The 21,866-nt window shown below is 42.8% G+C and overlaps 1 protein-coding gene across 1 annotated transcript in view; it reads left to right on the forward strand.

Moving 5' to 3' along the window:
• Nucleotides 1–21,866, forward strand: part of CNTNAP2 (contactin associated protein 2) — a 982,287-nt gene that overhangs the window by 757,474 nt on the left and 202,947 nt on the right. Inside the window, exon 12 of the mRNA XM_073809473.1 lies at nucleotides 11,484–11,720. Within this exon, the coding sequence (XP_073665574.1) occupies nucleotides 11,484–11,720 (237 nt within the window). The remainder of the gene's footprint in view (nucleotides 1–11,483; nucleotides 11,721–21,866) is intronic.

The raw sequence follows: 21,866 nt of genomic DNA on the forward strand, positions 1-21,866 counted from the left end.
AGCTCTGTACCTCCTCAGAGAGGCCTTCGCCGACCACTCAGTCTAAGGTAGCCAGTCATTTACCATCTCACATTCTCCTTAGAACTTCTGATGTTTTCATTTATCTTTGTGCCCTTCCCCTAGAAGGTAAGCGACATGACAGGAGAGATTTAGAATATTGCTGCAGTGGTTGCCCAGTGGATTTGCTGAGTGAGCAGTAGGATGAATGAATAAGTGAATTATATTTCTGTTACTTCTCTGAGTTAACAGTCATATTACCATCTTTGGAAATATTTTTTTCACTAGATACCAAGACTGAAATCAAGCATGACTGAAGCCTAAAAAAAGAGTCGCAGAGAAATTCATATGATGAAACATAGCATCTCAGATCATTCTAGGCCCTAAATATAGTTTTCAGTCTCCCTCTCTCAAAATGAGGTCTTGCCTGTTTGGCAGTGGCTGAGATGCTAGCTGGGACCCTAATGCAAAGAGTTTCTGGCCCGACCCTTGTAACTGATCTCCTGGTTCTCTCCTAAACAGAGATAGGGAGTGATGTCATAATTAGGAACCACTGCCATAAAATAATCAAGTAAAAAGATGTGCTAGATGAAATCTAGTCTTAAAAAATCACTAGATGACATCAGTAAACTATCTACAAAGCAAAAATGCAAGTAAAATACAGAAGCTTCTCCATGGAATGCTCCTCCTTCACAGCTGTTCACCTCAAGGATCGCTAGCACATTTATTCTTTTCTTAGCACGACCGCCTTTCACGAGGCTCTGCCGTGAAACCACATATGAGGCATCCACTCTCTTCTCAGTAGAACTATCCCTTCCCTGCCAACCTCACAGGTGAAGGATGGTCCTTCTCCACTAAGTGTCACCATATGCTTTCCTGCCCTTTACCTTTTAGAGGTCAGAACGAATTAACTTTTGCAATCCCAGCTGTCTATTTTACAATTAGAGTTTTAACATATGAAGTAAGTTATGATAGACACAATTTTTGCCTTTCTTACATACACTCCCAACATAATCAAACTAACAATGTACTTTTAACTTCCTTTGAACCTCCAAAAGGTAGTCTGTTCACTACCTATTTCCATAGGTGCTGAGCTTATTTTCTAACGCAGAGATTACATGTTTAGAAACTTACAGAGAGATATGCAGTCAAATGCTTTACCACTGAGAGACAGATTTTGAACCTAAGAAAAGAGCCAAACCTATTGTTCACCTTCTGTGGAAAAACAGCTCATGTGCCACAAGAATAAAAGCTTCAGGGATTCGGAGGTCTTTTATTCCAGTTTTCTCATGACAGTTGGCGTGGGCCAATTCAGAGAAGACATTTTAATGTAAAGGCACCAATTTTGAAACCAGTATGGAAAAATAGTTTCAAAAATAGACTTATCAGGGTTTCCCTGGTGGCACAGTGGTTGAGAGTCCACCTGCTGATGCAGGGGACGAGGGTTCGTGCCCCGGTCCGGGAAGATCCCACATGCCATGGAGCGGCTGGGCCCGTGAGCCATGGCCGCTGAGCCTGCGCGTCCGGAGCCTGTGCTCCGCAACGGGAGAGGCCACAGCAGTGAGAGGCCCGCGTACCGCAAAAAAAAAAAAAGACATCAAATAATTTCTCATATGGACTTTTTATTCTTTCAGTAAAGACTGGGCTAAGCTTCATGATAATAAATGGCAACTGTCACACAGAAAAAGATTGTAATAAAATGAGTATCAGTGACACAATATTGAGGAAGGAACCAGTACTCACAGCCCCGCAGTCCCTCCTGTGATACACTAAGAAAGTGAGAGAAAAGCCATCCACTGTTACTGGCTTAAACAGAGTTGTTTCCTGCCAGATGCTGCGTTTTATCCTCTTTTCTTTCATCTGCATCGTTCTCAAGGTCCGCTGGTGTGGGATTCTGTGGGACTCACACTGTTCATATCGTGGTCCTGTTGTCACAAACTGGCAGTGTTCCCTATTCGTTTTAATTTCACTCTATTATTTCACATCTTTTTCACCATTCCCAATTCTGCTCTCCCTATCGCTGGCACCCACTCAGCTGTGTTTTATATATAACCTTCTAGCCCCACCCTCTACATATTCAAAATATGTGCATGTTATGGAAGATTCATAGTATTGCCTTTCCAGTGTCATCATTTATATAAGTGGTATTGTACTACAAATCTCATTCTGTTTCTTTCTCTTTCACTCAGTCTTATGTTGTTGTTTTTTTTAATTCATTTATTTTATTTATTTATTTTGGCTGTGTTGGGTCTTCTTGCTGTGCACGGGCTTCCTCTAGTTGCAGCGAGCGGGGTCTACTCTTCGTTGCGGTGCACAGGCTTCTCATTGCGGTGGCTTCTCTTGTTGCGGAGCACGGCCCTAGGCGCGCGGGCTTCAGTAGTTGTGGCACGCGGGCTCAGTAGTTGTGGCTCACAGGCTCTAGAGCACAGGCTCAATAGTTGTGGCACACGGGCTTAGTTGCTCTGCGGCATGTGGGATCTTCCCGGACCAGGGATCGAACCCGTGTCCTCTGCATTGGCAGGCAGATTCTCAACCACTGCGCCACCAGGGAAGCCCCCAGCCTTATGGGGTTTTTTTTGTTTGTTTGTTTGTTTTGCGGTACACGGGCCTCTCACTGTTGTGGCCTCTCCCGTTGCGGACCACAGGCTCCGGACGCGCAGGCTCAGTGGCCATGGCTCACGGGCCCAGCCACTCCGCAGCATGTGGGATCTTCCCGGACTGGGGCACGAACCCGTGTCCCCTGCATTGGCAGGCGGACTCTCAACCACTGCGCCAACCAGGGAAGCCCCTTATGTTTTAAGATGTATTTGTGTAGCTCTGTGAATACCATGTGTATAGTGTTCCATTATGGGTATATCCATGCTTTATTTATTCCATCCCCTAGTGATGCATACCTAAGTTTCCCCAAACTCTTTGCTACCACAGATGACTATTCGTCAAATATATTTGTGCCTATCCCCCTATTACCTGTATGAGGTTTTCTCATGTGCACTCACATGTGTCTGTGTGTGTGCAGGAGTCATAGAATATATGCAGACTTAATTTCTACTGAGTCACAGGGTATGTGCATACTTAATTTCTCTAAGTACTGTTTGTCTGATCAGATTCTGAGTGTAAACCTCAAACTTTACTGGTTGATTATCTATTTCTGTCAATAGTTCTGTCACTGGTAGCTCTGTATTCTCTGAGGCTATTTTGTTAGATGTGTTCATAATCTTCTTGATTTATTGTTCCTTATACAAGTATGTAATTTCCATCTTTATTCCTTCTGATGTTTTTCATCACACAATTTTATTTCTGCTCTTAAAACTACTATGCAGTTCTTCTTGTTGTTAATATTCGCCTGGTGTTTTTATGCAGGTGTTGGAATCCTTTTATTTAAATGTGTGTCTTAGATAGTATAATGCTGAATCTTTTAAAAATTTAATTTGAGAATCTCTGTCTTTTTATTCATTTGTTGTGACTACTGTCATATCAGGGTATGTCTTCTGCCATCTTACCCTGCATCTCCAATTTACTTTGTTCTCTGTTTGCTCACCCACCCCTCAGCCTACTTTCCGTTGGTTAAATTGAATATTATTCTACTGATTTAAAAGTTTTACATTCTACTTGCATTCCTCTGGCAGCTATGCCTAACTTCTTAAGGCTCATACTTACGCTTTTTTCTCTGTCATCCACAAAAACAAATCGATATCTCTGTTTTCCTGAATAAGAGACCAAGAACCCTCTGACCTCCTTCCCCACCTCACTCCTTGCCGTGTTGACATCATCTGTGGTTTTAGTTGCAGAATCTTATGAATATACTTATTTTAACTGCTTATGAGAAAACATTAATATTTGCTGTTTTTCTTTTCACTTACTCTTCTTTCCCACATCTTATCTACTCTTGGATTTATTTTCGTTTTTACTCAAGAGCAATTTTTTCTAAAACTTCGTAGGTGAGTCCTTCCTAGACCTCACATGCCTGCGAATACCTTTACTGGTTCCCTATTTTAATCAACACTGTGAGGACATTAGTCCATTGTCTTTTACAGGCAGTGTTCCTGCTGAGACGTTAGATGTAAGTTACACTCTTACTCCTGAACATGTCCTTCTTTTCCTTTAATATTGCTTAACTTCATTATAATGCAGCAGTTCTAACCTTTTGGGGGCCAGTTTGGTAAAGTCTATGTCTCTCTTCTCAGAGTAATGTTTTCTATGAATAAAAGATACAGAATTACAAAAGAACCCAATACATTTATCAAAACACTTAAAATACCAAATTTGTTTTACAGCAGTAGAACGTGTGCTGCGTGCTTCAGAAGGCCTCCCTCTCTCCCCATCTGCTGTGGCTGCTTCTTAAACCAGTGCTGGATCTTCACCTCCTGAATCCGTACTCTCACTACCCGTTCCCTCGCTAAGAAGCATCTCATTACCACGTTGACAGGGCTGTCTCAAAAATAACCAAATCGAGTAGGCTTTTCCCGCTTTCTCCTTTTGCTTGGCCTCCGGTATCATTTAACACTCGTAAGCATGCCCTCCTTGCAACCCTGACCTCAGCACCTCCCACGTTTGTGTCCTCGGCCTCTGGCTCCCCTCCCTCTCCATCCCAACGCTCACCTCTTTTTATTCCACCCTCCTGTCTTGAGAAGCTCCTGCCTCCTGGGAGGTTGGTGAGCAGAGCTGCGCTGATCCCTCCCAGACCCATAGATCTGGCCTTGACCCGGGACTGAAATCTTTAAACGCTTGTTCCGAGTCTGAGAATAAGAGAGCGAGGTCACAGCTCTGATTCTTGGCTGTGGATGAAAAGGGAGTGGATACAGTTGTTTAAAAAATAAAGGCTTTTAAAGGCAAATAATAAAGACAGAGAGACAGAGACAGGGACAGGGACAGAGACAGGGACAGGGACAGAGACAGGTGGCTCAACCTGGTCAGGTTCCTGGTCTGTGCATGCATGTATGTGCATGAGTGCTTGTGTGTGTGTGTGTGTGTGTGTGTGTGTGTGTGTGTGTGTGTGTGTGAGAGAGAGAGAGAGAGAGAGAGAAAGAGAAAGAACATGCGATATGTTAAGATCAGCAGAAAGCAGATGCTAATTTTGCTCCAAAGATGAGCAGAACTCTCCGGCAGGATGCATTGTACGAGCAGTAACATACAAGTATTTGTAAGAGAAATATTTAGGCAGCCTTGTAAGCTAATGTATTTGAAATGCAGCGTCGGCCAAGCTGCCGATGGGGGCCCAGCCTGCCCAAGCACGTCGCTGCTTTGGCCCCCTGACCTACACGGGCCAGGTCTGACTGCCATGGAGAAGAGACGAGGTCTAGGTGGGTCACCTGGATAGAGAAATCACAGCTGTATTTCCTGTCAGTCTTTTGTGCCAGCCAGTCATGTGTGGAGCGCTGTCTGCCAGCTTACCGCTCTCACAATCCAGGTGCGGTCCCCCACGGCAGACAAGCGAAGGAAAACGGCCATCGCAATCCTGAGCCTGCCAAGGAAGCAGTGCAGTTAGAAGGAGGACTCCGAGGTCATTCCCTCAGGCAGGCCTGGACCAGCCCAAGCTTGAAGTTAACCCTTTACTCACTGTATTAGTCTGCTCAAGCTGCCCTGACAAAATACCACAGACTGGGTAGTTTAGACAACAAAGATCTATTGCTTACAATTCCAGTGGCTGGAAGACCAAGATCAAGGTGCTGGCAGGGTTGGTTTCTCCCGAGGCCTCTCTCCTCGGCTTACGGACCTGTGCCTTCTCACACGGCTGTTTTTTTGTGTGCTTGTGTCCCTGGCATCTCTTCCTCTCCTTTCAAAGGACACGCTCATATTAGGGACCCACCCCTGTGACCTCATTTAATCTTAAGTACCTCTGTAAAGGTACTATCTCCAAATATAGTCACATTGGGGATTGGCGCTTCAACGCATGAACTTTGGGGTGACACAGTGCATTTCATAACACTCATGATACCTCTGGTATCAGATTCGTGTATACTCATCTTAGCCGTATTTAATTTCCAACTCTGTGCTTCTGTAGAATTTTGTTATACTGAATAATGGTAATAATAATAAACGGGTCCCATTAACTGAGCATTAGTACAGAGGGGGGTATTGTCACTTGTTATGAATATGGCCCTGCAAGGTGCATATTTTTATGCCAGTTTCATACATGAGACTGAGGCCCAAAGAGGAGCTGGGAAGATCAAGCAGTGAGCAGCAGAGCCAACACCCAAAAGTCGAGTTTTGTGACCACAGTTCATGCTCTCCACACCTCTGTTTCCCGCCTCTCCTACGTCAGATTCTACCTTGAACCACAGTGTGGCTATTTGTGATTACATTTGTATTAACCTGAGAGCGAGAAGTATGTCTCCTCCACCTTCTTAGGAACGCCTTTCCCAGTGCCTTACACACGTGACCTGGTGCCTTTGCTTCTCTTAGCATCTCAGAGCAACTCCCCGTCTCACCCCCTGCCCTCACCTGCAGGGCAGTGCCTCCCTTACCTCTGTGTCTTCCCAGGGCTGTGCACCCGGATACTCTTTCTGTCAGTTTCTCAGTGGGGTCTGTCTTAAGGGCTCTATATAAAATGGGAATCTCCCCCACCCCACTCCCACTTAACCCAGACTGACTTCTAACAGGCGATATACTTAACTTACTTATTGAGTTTATTGTTAAATTTCCCTCTCCCTCGGCAAGAAGATAAGCTCTGCAAGCGCAAAGGCTTTTGTGTGTTTTGCTTCCTAGTGCCTTCTAAACATCTAGACAAGGCTAGCTTATAGTTGCTGTGAAATAAATACTTATTGAATGGATAAATTAGATTCCTCGTGTGGGAGCTTTGGTGCGATTCCTCTCTATGGCGAATGAATGGCTGGTCTCTCTGGGCACAGGTGCCCTGGAGCCCAAATTAGCTCCTTAGAAAACAGTTAAGCTCCTAGTTTGAGGACAGTGCTTTTTAGAATTCCTCCTGATCGTTATTTCCGCCCTGTTTGTTTAATTTAATACCTGATTATTTTGCCCCAATCTTCTGTGCTTTTGATGGTTGTATTATTCATTATGGATAGTTACAACATTTTCATAATTAATCTCTAGTTGCAATACTTGAATAGCATTTCACATGAAAAGTGATTTACAAATTAAACCCACGTCTCACCTTGGGTAATTATCACAGGTCTAACTAATGTGTGTGAGGCTCTTGCATGGCAGGGGGCTCTCTCCAGTGACAATGTGTTGATTTTCTAATTAACAAAGGTTAAGTAGCCTTTTTGCTCGCAGACCTACAATTTAAACTTATGACATTTGTCACCAGGAAAGATTTCTATAGAGCACATAACTTGAACTCAAATAATTATCACTGGTTCTAGTACATTAACATCCTTTGCATAATATATAATGGCCATTTTCAGGACCAAAGATTTTTCTTCATATTGACTAGATCAGTAAAAGTACTTTCCAGCTCACTGACCCATTTAATAAATCAAGGACCATGTTTAAAAAAGAGTGTAAGTTATTTAGTTTTCCTTTATACAGAGACAAATGGCATTCCACTTACCTTCTTTGTAAATTAAGAAGAAGGAGTATAAAAGTTTATTTAATGAAGGCAACAAATATAAATTAGACTGTAGTCATACGTTATGTTCAGTTAAGGGAAGGAGGAGGAAAAAAATGGTCAGGCAGCAGTGCAAAGAGGAAAAAGGAAGCAAGAAGAAATTTAGCAGAAATTGACAGTAATTTGCTGAAATGGAGAGAGGGGGACACATAAGCCCAGAGGGAGAGACTGTACATCATGGACCAGAGTAATTTAGAGCTGGAAGGACCAAAGACTGCTAGTTCAGCCTCCTTTTATGTGTAAGAAAAACTGATGCTGAGAAAGATGCAACGATTTGATGAAAGCCACAGAACTAACAAAAACAGTCAATAGTCCTGATAGGGAAGGATATACAAACACAAAGGCAGGAAGAAAGACTGGCAGGTGTAGAAGCTCAGAAAGAACAAGACCGGAAAGAATCAGAGAGGCAGGGAGACAGAAACACCTGCCCCTAAATCCCCTTCCTGAATGAAGCCTGTGTGGGTACATAATGAAGCATATATACATACATCTAAATGTTTACCTAAATGAGGTAATTGAAATATGACCTAACCTAGATGTACTTTCTCTGCCAATTGATGCTTTCTAAATCTCCATTTTTTTGGTCATATTAACATTTACTTAAAGAGTCTTTTTAAAAAAATCTCCTCAGACTCTCAACCATTGACCCTTAAATGTCAATTATTTCCAAATTAAAATACATTCCAGATAGATTAAAGAATGAAATGTTAAACGAGGTAAAATCATAAAAGTTCTAGAAGAAAATATAGTTGAATAATTATATTATTTTGGATTAGAGAAGGTATTTATAAGCCTAATATCAAAGACAGAAATCATAAAAATAAGGTAGATGCATGTGACTACATAAACATTACATACCAGTTAACAAACACAAACTGGAAGGATCTAGTTGCTGAATTTATAACAAAAAATTAAAGGCCCAAATATTGCTACCAATCAGTAAGAAATATATATTCCATTTCTCCCAAAAAAGCAAAGGTCATGAAGAAACAAAAACTAAGAGTGAGGAAAACATAAAAATTATTCAACCCACAGTATTCGAAGCAACGCAAATTAAAAGAATGAACTCTTTTTTTTTTCCCCCTCTAGCCTATAAATTCAAAAGTGTCCTGCCTAGTATTAGAATTGGTGTGGAGAAGGCAGGAATCTTGTACCCTATTGCTGAGATACAAATTGATAAAGTCTTCTGAGAGGAAATTATATTGCAAAGGACTTTAAAATGTTTATGCCCTTGTACCTAGCAATTACACTTCTAAGAATTAATTCTAAGGAAAAACTGGACAAGTATGTCAAGGTTTTTACAAGGATATTTATTATAGTATCATATAAAATGGGAATTGGAATAAGCTTCAAAGTCCAGTGGTATGGGATAGGGAGGGTGGGAGGGAGACGCAAGAGGGAAGGGCTATGGGGATATATGTATACATATAGCTGATTCACTTTGTTATACAGCAGAAACTAACACAACATTGTAAAGCAATTATACTGCAATAAAGATGTTAAATAAAAATTTTTTTTAATTTACTTAGTAAAAAAGTAAAATTAAATTAAAAAACTTTAAAAAGTCCAATGGTAGTGGAATGACAAAGTAAGTTACAGTGCATCACAGGGTGGGCTGCTATGCAGATGTTAAGCAAGATGTTCTAGTTGAATATTTATTGCTGGGAAAAATGTTTTATGATATATTAAGTGAAAAAAGCAAATTTCAAAACAATGCATATACTCCGCTTTTTTTTTTACTTTTTATACATATGTATGTTCATAGATAAAAGTAGAAGAGGCTATTTGCTAAAAGTGAAAGTCGTTCTATCTGAGTAGCATTACAGATTCTCTTTTTCATTTTGCTTATCAGTGTGTTTATGGTTTCCACAATGAAAAACTATTACATTTGCAACCAGGGGAAAGGAGAGGCACACATCTAAAAACAACGATTTAAAAATGTCAGCATATTTTGATAGGATATAATTGTCTTAATTGACTAGTGATGAAAATTTAAATGGCTAGGCATTTATTGAACGAAAAGGCCCTTTGGAAAGCCTTATTGCAGGAATAAAAGCCATAGCTGCTAAAACGATAGACGCCGAATTGAAATTTCGACACACAAAGAGTGACTACTGGATTGAAATTCTTCCAGATCACAGCAAAGGGCCAAATTCCCCTTGGCCCAGAGGTGCAGCGGTGCTGGTGAGCAGATTGCAAAATGGGAAATCCTTCAAAGTGGTTGTTTCTAATCATTTCTTTTGCCGTCTACTCTCCCATACCATTAATCAAAAGGGGCATTGGGATCCCTTCAATTAATCCTCTTCTATTTAAATATTTTATTAAAAAATAACAATCCCTGGAGGATCATCACTCAAATCTATGCACTGCCCAGTGAGAGAACCGCAAGGCTTGGGTTCATAAAGATAATAGTGCAAGTCATTTGCTATTTCACGGCTGAGGATTCACAGGCATAAGCAAAGGCTAATCCGTCTCTGCAGCTAAAGCCTTTGATCCACCAGCCCTGTCTGATGAGTCGCTAGATGGCACACTTCTTCTCAAGACACTGGAGAAAGTGATCAGAATCAACCTCCAGTGTGCAGCCTCGCCCAGAGTCTGCCAGTCCTATTGACCATGCCATTTTTAAAGACATTCAGATCTTCACATCAGAAACATGCACGTCTGTGGCGCCCCAGACCCTGAAGTTCTTCTGCATTAGACGATCAACACAGAACAGAGTTTAAGACCACAGGCTCGAGAATAAGACAGATCTGACACCGCTTTGGCACTTCGGAGCTGTGAGGCCTTGAGTACACGACTTAATTTCTCTAAGCCTCAGTTTCCTTATCTGTACAATGGGGTTAAGGTAACAATGCCTACCTCGCCAGGTTGTTGTGAGAATCAGGTGAATATCATATGTAAGATGCTTAGTAGAGTACCTACTACATAGCCCTCAATAAACAGTAACTTTCACTTTATTAACCATATCTTTTTTCTAAATCCCCATCAGATTTCTTTGAATAATTTTAACTACTATCATTTTATTTAATTTCTAGAAAAGCTGTTAGTCTAAAATACAGGCATATTTATAAACTTGTGTTCCTCCTTTCGTACCAGCTGCTTAAAAAAATCATAGCTAAGGTTATTATAGATACAATCCACCTGTGATATAATTCTCCAATGAACCGTTCTATGAAATCTATTAGGAATATTTTAATATTTTCATGCTCATGAACCTCTAACTCCATAACGTACTGAGAAAATTACAGTGAATTTGTTTTGTGTGTTATGTGTCTTGCAATGGCATTTAGACAAAAGCAATAAAATCTGAACTGACCTGGTAATAAATGTGGTGTAGCTGACTTACGTGTAAAATTCTCAATTCCAATTTCCAACCACCCCAGACAAGAAGCCCTGGGAACCTTAACATGAATTTCAAAGCAAAGCATTTCTTGAGACAAGAACCAGGACTTACAATTACATTCCAAATGGATCTACTTCGTCTGGCTAATTGACTTGTTAACTATGCTCATATATTCATGTCCCTCTGCCTTTTTATATCTCTTCCAATAGATAATGCTATGGAACTGAATGCCATGAGATTAAAAACCAAAGAACTTAGAGAGTTCTGTACACTTCTTTTCTATAGGAAACCAGATTAAACTTCCAAAACAGCTTACGTAATCTGTGTGTGTCTCCAAACATTTTAGTACTATAGCAAATGTATTGCTTCGCAGAAGACAGTCTCTTTTAATCAGCATTATGGCCTAAGGGGAGAAAGCTGCAAGCTCTTCTATTAGGCAGGACCAACTTGACAGTGAGCATGTCCCCTGCGCTTGGCAGTCTCATCTCCCACCACAGTGGTCCGAGGAATGATGAATGAAACAGAAGCCACAGCAGAGGTTATTCTATCTGAGCTCCATGCCTTCTGTCTTCCCAGGTGGTGCCGGGGGCCAGCAGGGCTTTCTGGGCTGCATCCGCTCCCTGAGGATGAATGGGGTGACACTGGACCTGGAAGAAAGAGCAAAGGTCACATCCGGGTTCAAATCCGGGTGCTCGGGCCACTGCACCAGCTACGGGGCAAACTGTGAGAATGGAGGCAAATGCATAGAGAAATACCACGGGTATTCCTGCGATTGCTCCAACACAGCCTACGATGGAACATTTTGCAACAAAGGTAAGTCAAGCCAGTTTCCAAAGCCATTTTTAGACATCTTTGAAGTCCAAATCATCTATTGAATGGTTTTTCAGCTGTACCCAGGCATACTTCATTCTGAGGGTAAGGTATTTGGAATTCTTCTCCCACCTTAGGTAGGAAGTCTCCTAAACCACTCCCTAATCTTTGTTGTTCATTAAGATGAGAGAATCTTTGAGTGTGGTGCAGAGTTTCCCCCAAATTCCAGCAAACTTTTCACTGCCTGGAACATTACAAGTCAGATAACCGTATCATGCCTTAATGGTGAGTGACAAAGTAAGCAGCCACTGAAAGAGGACTCGGGCCTGACCCTCCCACTCAGGGCAGTCAGAGGGTCAGCACATTATCTTGGACCTGTAGATCACTGCAGTGAATCTACCTGTGCCGCCCAGTGGTCTTAATGCCCACCCCCTCCCCCAGCTGCTAAGAGATTGGATTCAAGCTGGACTCACAAGAAAGCCCTCTGGCCAGTTATTGTCATTATCTTTAGTATCCCTCTTCTATAGGACGCCTCTATGGGAGGTTCTCAGCCTCCACTAAACCGCAGGAATACTGAGATGCCACATCTAATAGGTCTGTTATTACTGCATTATTTCAGTCTTGAATGATTAATCCCTAATAAATTCTGCAGAGCCAGTCAGCTGACTCCAAGCGCCTGGTGCCTATGCTTGTTGTCATTCGGGGTAGACCCTGTGATCTTGCATGACTGGAAGAAATCCATTCGACTGGCCTGTGGCTTCCTGTCCCACCTGTAAACGGGAGAGATGGGGAGAGGCAGGGCTGGCAGTCTTCTTAAGCTACAATTGAAATGCGCGTAAATCACTCTTCTCTTTCTAATGAATGTATAGCATTTGGGTAAAGTTCTCTGTAAATGGCTGGTGCATCTCTTTATAAGAAGCTTTACATAAGTAGCCTATTCATACTCTCATGAATACTTGGAGGGTTGTTTAGGCTGGCATTATTCACACAAGGTGCCACACAGAAGGAGGAATTGTTCCATAACATTCTCTGTACATCCAGGCTACTGTCTGGCGGTGCAATAACATGAGCATAGAAATTAGGTCAGGCAGGACTTGAAGAATGAGCGTGAGACAACAACAAAGGTGGAAAGGAGCACCTTTGCTGAATAACCCGCAGCACGTTGCCGCCGCTGTTACAGTGCGTTCTTCCGCTTGGAACAGCACGGCTCCATGATTTTCCCGTGGCGCACAGTGCAATGGGTTTGCAGAACACGTTAATTTTGCACTTGTAGAAATGACAGTCTTGCAATTACCATTCATTGTGCTTGATGCTAATTTAGTGCAGTCATTCCCTTGCCAAAGTGGTGTCTGAATGCAATCAAGTAAGCACTAATGCCTGAGAGACTCCACTGCATAAGTGCCAATTTAAAGAAAATCATGAGCCCCTTATTTTTGGAGAGTTGGGTTAAGCACCGTGGCTCATACACAACCTCTAGGGCAGTATTCAGGAATTGAAAGGCAAGGGTATGTACCCTTCAGCTTTGCCAATGTTCAAGATAAAGTCCAAGGAAGCTCGTGAGTTTCCACTGACATTATTTCAAACTGTTTACACAGAAGATCCCTAAATATTCTCTGAATATCTGTTTAGCAGGATGAGTTTACATTTGATTCAATTAGTGGCTTTACCCCAAAATATTAAAATTAAAAACTGCATGTCATAGTTGGAAAGTATTTGTGGGCATCCTTCTAAGTCAAGACAAGTATCCTCTTGACTCGGGGAGGATGAGGGTGGTGCTGGTTGAGAGGAATCCAGGAAAGCTTCATCTGCACAAAGGCAAGCTCGTTCCCGGACAGAGTCTTCCCTCTGAGGCCTGCAGCTGGGTGCTCCCTCCAGTCGGGGTCTCACCTCCCAGGACAGCAGCTCCTATGACCACACCTCCAGGGAGGCTACAGCCAAAGAACTCAGCCTCTAGAAAGCACGGCCACAGCCACCTGCCAAAGCGTGAGCTCCTGAAAGTCCTTTGCGGGCCTTCTTTGGCTAGAATAGCTCTGTGCTTGTGAATGGAAAACTGTTCACAATATTTTGCTGACTCAGTGAAACAGGTCCCAACATACATACCACACACAGCCTGATTATATGTCTGTACAAAATCAGACACACACACACGAGGAAAGCAAACTGTAAGAAAACACATCAGGGGCTTCCCTGGTGGCGCAGTGGTTAAGAATCCGCCTGCCAATGCAGGAGACACGGGTTCAAGCCCTGGTCCAGGAACTTCCCACATGCTGGGGAGCAGCTAAGCCTGTGCGCCACAAGTACTGAGCCCGTGTGCCACAACTACTGAAGCCCGCACACCTAGAGCCTGTGCTGTGCAACAAGAGAAGCTACCGCCATGAGAAGCCCGCACACCGCAACAAAGGGTAGCCCCCGCTCGCTGCAACTAGAGTTAGCCTGTGCGCAGCAATGAAGACCCAACGCAGCCAAAACTAAATAAATTTATTTTAAAAAAAGGAAACACCTCAAAATATTAACTGTCATTATTCTGGGTGGGGGATGAAAACACCAGCATTTATTTTCTTATCTTTTTGCTGTGTTTTCTAATCTTTACACAATGATGAATCACCTCATTTTTGCCTCTTTTAGAGAAGAACTAAGTACTAAGTGACCGAGTTCTTACCCCATGCATTCAAGACTCACCTGACTGTCTCTGGTTAGAAAATATCTAGTTATTAACCAGAAATCATTCTACCGTGTAATCACACTATCTGGAATGGAGTAGCATCTCAGGTGAAGACTGCATATCATTAAATTACCTGTGAAAAATCTCTCTCTTAGTACATTTAACAAAGCCCAGTTCTTCACAAGCCTTCAAAGCGATCAACCTTCAGACGGGCCCTGGAGGAAGGTTTGCCTTGTTGGGGCCAAGTTGTGTGAAAATAAAAACACTTACGTCACGCTCAGCCAAGTGAGGCGCTCACGCCAGGACCGGCATGGGACCAACATAGACCACTTTCGCTTGCTTTTGATTCAGAGAGAAGGATATAGGGTTGCATCTGTAAATCGAATTGCCCCGTGCTGCCGCTTCATGAAGCTCAGGAGGACAAAGGAGGGTTCCAGCGGTGCCTCCTGGTGATGCTCTTTTGCTCTGTAGTGACGCATTGATGGTCACTGTCACCCACCAGCCAAGCAGAGACAGGAGGCACTCCTTTCTGCCCTTCTCTGATCTTGTACCAAAAAACTCCCAGAAGGTTCCTTAAAAAACTACAAATAGAACTACCATAGGACCCAGCAATCCCACTACTGGGCATATACCCTGAGAAAACCATAATTCAAAAAGAGTCATGTACCAAAATGTTCATTGCAGCTCTATTTACAATAGCCCGGAGATGGAAGCAACCTAAGTGTCCATCATCGGATGAACGGATAAAGAAGATGTGGCACATATATACAATGGAATATTACTCAGCCATAAAAAGAAACTAAATTGAGCTATCTGTAATGAGGTGGATGGACCTAGAGTCTGTCATACAGAGTGAAGTAAGTCAGAAAGAGAAAGACAAATACCGTATGCTAACACATATATATGGAATTTAAGGGGAAAATATGTCATGAGGAACCTAGGGGTAAGACAGAAATAAAGACACAGACCTACTAGAGAACGGACTTGAGGATATGGGGAGGGGGAAGGGTGAGCTGTGACAAAGCAAGAGAGAGGCATGGACATATATACACTACCAAACGTAAGGTAGATAGCTAGCGGGAAGCAGCCGCGTAGCACAGGGAGATCAGCTCGGTGCTTTGTGACCGCCTGGAGGGGTGGGATAGGGAGGGTGGGAGGGAGGGAGACGCAAGAGGGAAGAGATATGGGGACATATGTATATGTATAACTGATTCACTTTGTTATAAAGCAGAAACTAACACACCATTGTAAAGCAATTATACCCCAATAAAGATGTTAAAACAAACAAACAAACAAACAACTCCCAGAGCCCTTTTTCAGATGCACCTCTAAAGATGTGATCATCGCTGTTAGCTCTCCCAGGGAAGAGCTATTAAATAGGAATGCTAACTGGGGAAAAATTCAGGTTTTGGAGAGAGCATGAGGGCCTCCTGGAAACTCTGTAATTTGGACCACGTAGCCAGTCACCTCATCTCTACAGATAGCCATGCAGTATCCCCTCTTCTCAGAATGTCCACCCACCAGGAGCCACTTAAACTCCGTGGACACAGCTCCATCCCGTGGCACCGTTCCTTCACAGCCCATTGTCTGAGGCTGTGCACTCCTCTGGGAGCAGAGCAAACCCCAGCCTACATGGAAGGCTCAGCTGTGGGTCTGTCATCCCCAGGATTAGCGGGGACCCCCACTGGGGACCAAATGGATAGTTGCCTGGACATGCCAAAGGTTGTCTTCTCTAATAGACTTACTCCTTCTCAGATAGTCAAGCCTCAAAATACATTTATGACTATCAACCTCGTTTTATTTCTAACCAGAAATTAGCAACATGATTAGAAGCAAACTTTATCTTCTATTTTCAAGCAAGAGGGAAAATAACAGGCCTATAGCAACAACAGCAATTTCTATGTTAAATGTTGGTAGCTGAATACAATCACAGATTGAATAAGCGTCCCTCTCCCCCGAGTGCATGTCCACCCAGAACCTCAGAACGGAACCTTGTTTGGAAATAGGCTCTTTATAGATGTAATTAAGGTGAGGTCGTACTGGATTAGGGCGGGCCCTAAATCCAATGGGAGTGTCCTTACAAGAGGAGGAGAGGACACAGAAAGACACGCAGCTGCACAGAGAAGACCCTGTGGAGATGGAGCCAGAGACTGGAGAGACGCTGCCGCAAACCAGGGAACACCGGGGTCATCAGAGGCTGCAAGAGGCAAGGGAAGAAGATCCTCCCCTGGAGCCTTCAGAAGGGGTGTGGCCCAGATAACACCTTGATTTCTTTTACTTACATCCTCCGTAACTGTGAGAGTATAAATTTCTGTTGTTTTAGGCCACCCAGGTTGTGGTTCTTTATTACGGCACCCCTAGGAGATCAATACAAGTGCATATAAAAATCTGTGATGCTTAATTCCTGCATTTAACAATGGTAACAGCTGTCATTTGTTGAGAACTTGCTATGTTCCAGGCAGTGTGCCAAGGTCTTTAATTACGTTAACATTACCTGATACTCATGACAACCCTGTGTAGGTGCTATTATTATTTTCCCCATCTGACAGAGAAGGAAATTTAGACACAAGTGGCTATTAGTCGCTTGCCTGAGGTTCACATACCAGTAAGTAGCAGGACTGGGGTTTATACGCAGGCAGTGACTCAAAGCTCCTGTTCTTCACCACCATTGTGTGTTACTGCTTCTCACCAAGGCCTGGTCCTTCATGTAGGTTCACATAAAACGAAAAACAGAACCCCCAGTCTTAAAGCTTTTTAGTTATTGTGATTCAGTAAAAAAAAATCAGCACATTCTTGGATGCAGAATTTATCATAAGAAAAAATAGAATACAAGATCTGAACAGAGCCTCTGTCTCTCCCTCTCTGTCTCTCTCTCTCTCTCTCCCTCTCTCCCCACATTTAGGTGTAAATTGTAATCATTTATTGATTTATCTCTTTAACAAACACTCAGTGAACACCTAATATGCCTGGGAGCCTTGAAAGTAGAGTTTAGTCTGACTATGCTGAAATTTTCAAAACATTTCAATGGTTTATATCTACAAGACTAGGACAATCTAGTACACTCGGAAGCAGGAGATGTGAATGAGCTGTCACGTAGGCTGCCAGGAACAGTTCTTCATTAGGATTCCTTCACTGAGCCAAGTTTAGCAAGAACTTATCATCAAGAGGCACAAAAATATCTCCTAATTCACTTCTCTGCTCTTTTTTTTTATAAAAATTTTCATGTTCGTCTGCCAAACCCAGACTGCAGCTGAAGAGCCCATATCCATAAATACTCAGAAACCGTTTCCTGAGTTTAAGGAGTTGTCTTTTCTTCTCAAACATTATTTGTTTGTCATTCAGATAAAGTCCCAAATTAGAAGGACCAAGGTCACAGGACTGCAGTGACTACGAGTGATGGAGGATGGTGAATAGGTGCAGTGTTACCGTCACTTACAGTCACACAAGTGCACACCACCCTCACTGTGGTCCAGCTAAGTCTCCTCCTCTTCCTGCAAGGGTCATGACATTGACTAACATTTTGTGACCTAAATTATTTATACAGAAGAAACTCTTTATTGCTAACTCAAGTCCCTACATAGAAAATTGGTGATGTAATTAGACATGGGTTTGAATCCAGCTTCCTCACTTGCAGGTCGTGTAACCTTGAGCAAATGGTTTAACTCCACTTGGCCTGGTCTTCAGAAACACGTAATCCTACTTCTTAATTTCACTGGGAGGACCACACGGAATCGTATGAGCGCATTTCCAAATGGAGAACCTGGCACCCATCACTCAGGCAGCAGGTGTCACTTTTCAGTCTCAGCACTCTTTCTCTTTTTGTTTGTTTGTGTTTTTGTTTTTACTTTAAATCATGTCATGCTTTAACCCTTCCATAAAAGCTTTAAATGCCAGATGCCTAACCAGCATCGTTTCAGTTACCTCTGAGTTCTAGATTGCTTCTCTGCTACTTCAGGAGCAATGACAGCATCATAAAATGTCCACTCTGCCTATTGTGGTCACAGTCATATTATTCTGAAGCTGAAAAGGTCATCTCCAGAACCTAAACCCTGATGGACTGAGGAATATGCAGATATTCTGAAGATGGAGAGGGAGACAACAGTCTCTGCATCCCAGGGGTCCTGCCCACAAGTGCAATTCCTGATGCAAGGGATCCATCCCTGTTAAGAGACAACTTGGGTCACCTTAGCAACTGCTGCATCCCTTCCTAATACAGAGCCCATCAGGAGACAGGAAAGCACTGAAAGAGTTCAGGATTCTGTTTCGCTGAAAGGAGACCTAGACTCAAGTCCAAGTTCAACCCGTAAGGGAGAGGGGACCTCCGCTCTTGCCTCCTAGAGGGATGTTTCATGGCGAGTTGGGAGAGGTGGGTTTGCCCAATGCACTTTGGATATTTACGAACTCTGCTTCTCCATGGCTCCAGGCACTGCACGGGGAGCAGAGGAAACCCATGGGCCACCCTTGTAGAGTGGGTTTGAAGCCTTTTAGGGAAAATTAATTAATTTAAAATATTATAAAACAAGTGGGGGGGAGAGAGAAGAGAACTCTTGGAGTTCTGCATCTTAGGATCTCATCCTTATATGAAACTAGTTAATGGCAACAGCGGCCATTTTTCCTCAGGTCGACCTACCCCGTCTTGATCCCAGCTTGCAGGAGAGTTTCACACCAGCAGGAAGAGATGTTTTTCACTGGCTTCTTTTTCATTTCCAATTGGAACAGGAGCTTTTATAGATTTGGATGAATGCCTACAGGAAAAAGAATTGAATTCTTTTTCCTCTTCCTCTTACAGTGCTATTCAGGAAGGGAAAATACTCCTCAATTAATACTTTTCTTAAATCTTCAGACCTTAGGATACAACTTGAAAATATCATAGAAACATAAGATAATCTCATTAAAACCTTTAAAAAGCAGAATTAAAAAGAAAAGAAAATATTTGTGGACAAAGGTCCATAAATTCTCATGGATAAAAGAAATTACTTTTGGCTTGATTCCAAAAGGTCAAAGCTGCAGAGATGGCCAACAAGTTGAGGTGACTTTATTGCAGAATTTCATGGTGGGAAATAACATTCCCCCTGGCCTGGGGTTTTCTTTGGGGTCCCAGGTATAAAGAAAAACCTGGTTAATTAGCTTTCCTGGAAAAAGGGATTTAAAAATCAGTGGTAGAAGCAAGCCCTTTCTAAAACACTAAACAAAATAAAGGACACAGTTTTGGACTTTGCTTTGGGTTTAGGATAAATAACATTTTTTCAAGTTTGTGCCAATTTCTAATACCTACCAGGTTTTGGACCTTTTTGGATGCCACCATTTTTATTTTCCTGTGTGTTTTGTTGAATGTTTTTATTCTTCATTCTTCAGCAATAATGAGAACTCTAAATAATATGAAGTTTATAAAAATAATACACAATCATTTCCTACCGATTAGTCATGATTTCAGCTGAAGCTCTATCCATTTCTTTTCTTTCATGAACCTGAAAATAATCAATCTAATCAATTTTCTGGAGGGTTTTGCCTTTTAAGAAATTTTTATTGGAGTAGAGTTGATTTACAACGTTGTGTTACTTTCAGGTGCACAGCAAAGTGAATCAGTTATGCATATACATATATACACTCTTTTTTAGATTCTTTCCCCATATAGGTCATTACAGAGTATTGAGTAGAGTCCCCTGTGCTATACAGTAGGTCCTTATTAGTTATCTATTTTATATGAGGGTTTTGCTTTTAAATTACTCACGTTTTAGGCTCCCCTTATAAGCATGTCCATTCACCAAGATTCACATTGCCCTAGAGTACTTCATCACTCCTACGGGAGATGAAGACCTGCCTCTGATGCGCAACTTCTCCTCTCCACAACCTTCTCAGATGATCATCATTGCCAGCGGGCAGCTGTGGCCTTAGCAAGTGGGCTCATTCTAGGCATCTCCTGGCTAGAGGAAATTTACTTTCTTAAATGATCAAGCCTGGGGGGTTTTGATCTGCCCATCTTATGTTTGCCCTGGCTCTGAACTCATTCACATATTTTTACCTCCATCAATTGCAATTGACTGTAGTAGTGGTTGATTTAGATAAATGTGTATTTTGCTTTTTTTCTCTAGTGAAGATCAAACCCTAAGGCAGCGGAAATGATTAGGGCCAACTGCTCTCTCTGAGCCATCCCTAAGCTTGGCGTTTTATTTTATTATTTTTTAAGAATTTTTATTTTTATTTTTTTATTTTTGGCTGCGTTGGGTCTTCGTTGCTGCATACAGGCTTTAATTGCAGCGAGCGGGGGCTACTCTTCATTGCGGTGCGCAGGTTTCTCATTGCGCTGGCTTCTCTTGTTGTGGAGCACGGGCTCTAGGCGCGCGGGCTTCAGCAGTTGTGGCACATGGGCTCAGTAGTTGTGGCACGTGGGCTCTAGAGCGCAGGCTCAGTAGTTGTGGCGCATGGGCTTAGTTGCTCTGCGGCATGTGGGATCTTCCTGCACCACGGCTCGAACCTGTGTCGCCTGCGTTGGCAGGTGGATTCTTAACCACTGCGCCACCAGGGAAGTCCCAGCTTGGCATTTTAAATTTATTTTTTATTTATTTATGGCTGTGTTGGGTCTTCGTTTCTGTGCGAGGGCTTTCTCTAGTTGTCTCAAACGGGGGCCACTCTTCATCGCGGTGCGCGGGCCTCTCACTATCGCGGCCTCTCTTGTTGTGGAGCACAGGCTCCAGACGCGCAGGCTCAGTAGTTGTGGCTCATGGGCCCAGTTGCTCCGTGGCATGTGGGATCCTCCCAGACCAGGGCTCGAACCCGTGTCCCCTGCATTGGCAGGCAGATTCTCAACCACTGCACCACCAGGGAAGCCCCAGCTTGGCATTTTAAATGTGTTATCTCCATGTTCTCGTGAGGTCTGGGCACATGATACAGAGCAGTGTTTAACTCTGCCTGACCACTGTTCTCGAGCTGATCTTCCAAGTGATGAGTTCACTAAATATAAGGTGGCTTCTGAGCTACTCAGTCTCCATAAGGCAAAGACTCTCAGTGAAGTTGAATCATTGGCAGTAAAATCTAACGTATCTGTGTACCGAGTGAATGAAGTAAGATCAGGTGGCTTGATCACTAATAAAAATTTAATTTCCTTATATGCACTGGACACAAGTATAGTGAAATACAGAACACTTACTGAAAGCTTACTATGTGGGAAGCAGTGGATTGACAGTGAGGAGACCAAGGTAAATGAGACGAGGCTTGGAATGAAGTGGAGGCTGTAGACCCAACTGCAGTACAAAGGAAAGCGAGACAGAGAGTGCTGAGTGATACCTGGATACGGAACCAGCCCACTGTGAGGGTGCCGATGCCAGAGCTGCTCTTAAAGTCCCATCCAAGGGTAGTAGGGTAGATAGTGCTGGGTTGCACTGAATTCTGGGGGGAGGCGTTTCACTGGGGGACCTCTCCCCCAGTGACCTCTCCCTTTTTTTCTTTAAAAAACATTTGTCAGGAATGAATCTCAAGCTTAAAGATTC

The sequence above is a fragment of the Tursiops truncatus genome, chromosome 9, assembly GCF_011762595.2.
Source record: "Tursiops truncatus isolate mTurTru1 chromosome 9, mTurTru1.mat.Y, whole genome shotgun sequence".
NCBI lineage: Eukaryota > Metazoa > Chordata > Mammalia > Artiodactyla > Delphinidae > Tursiops > Tursiops truncatus.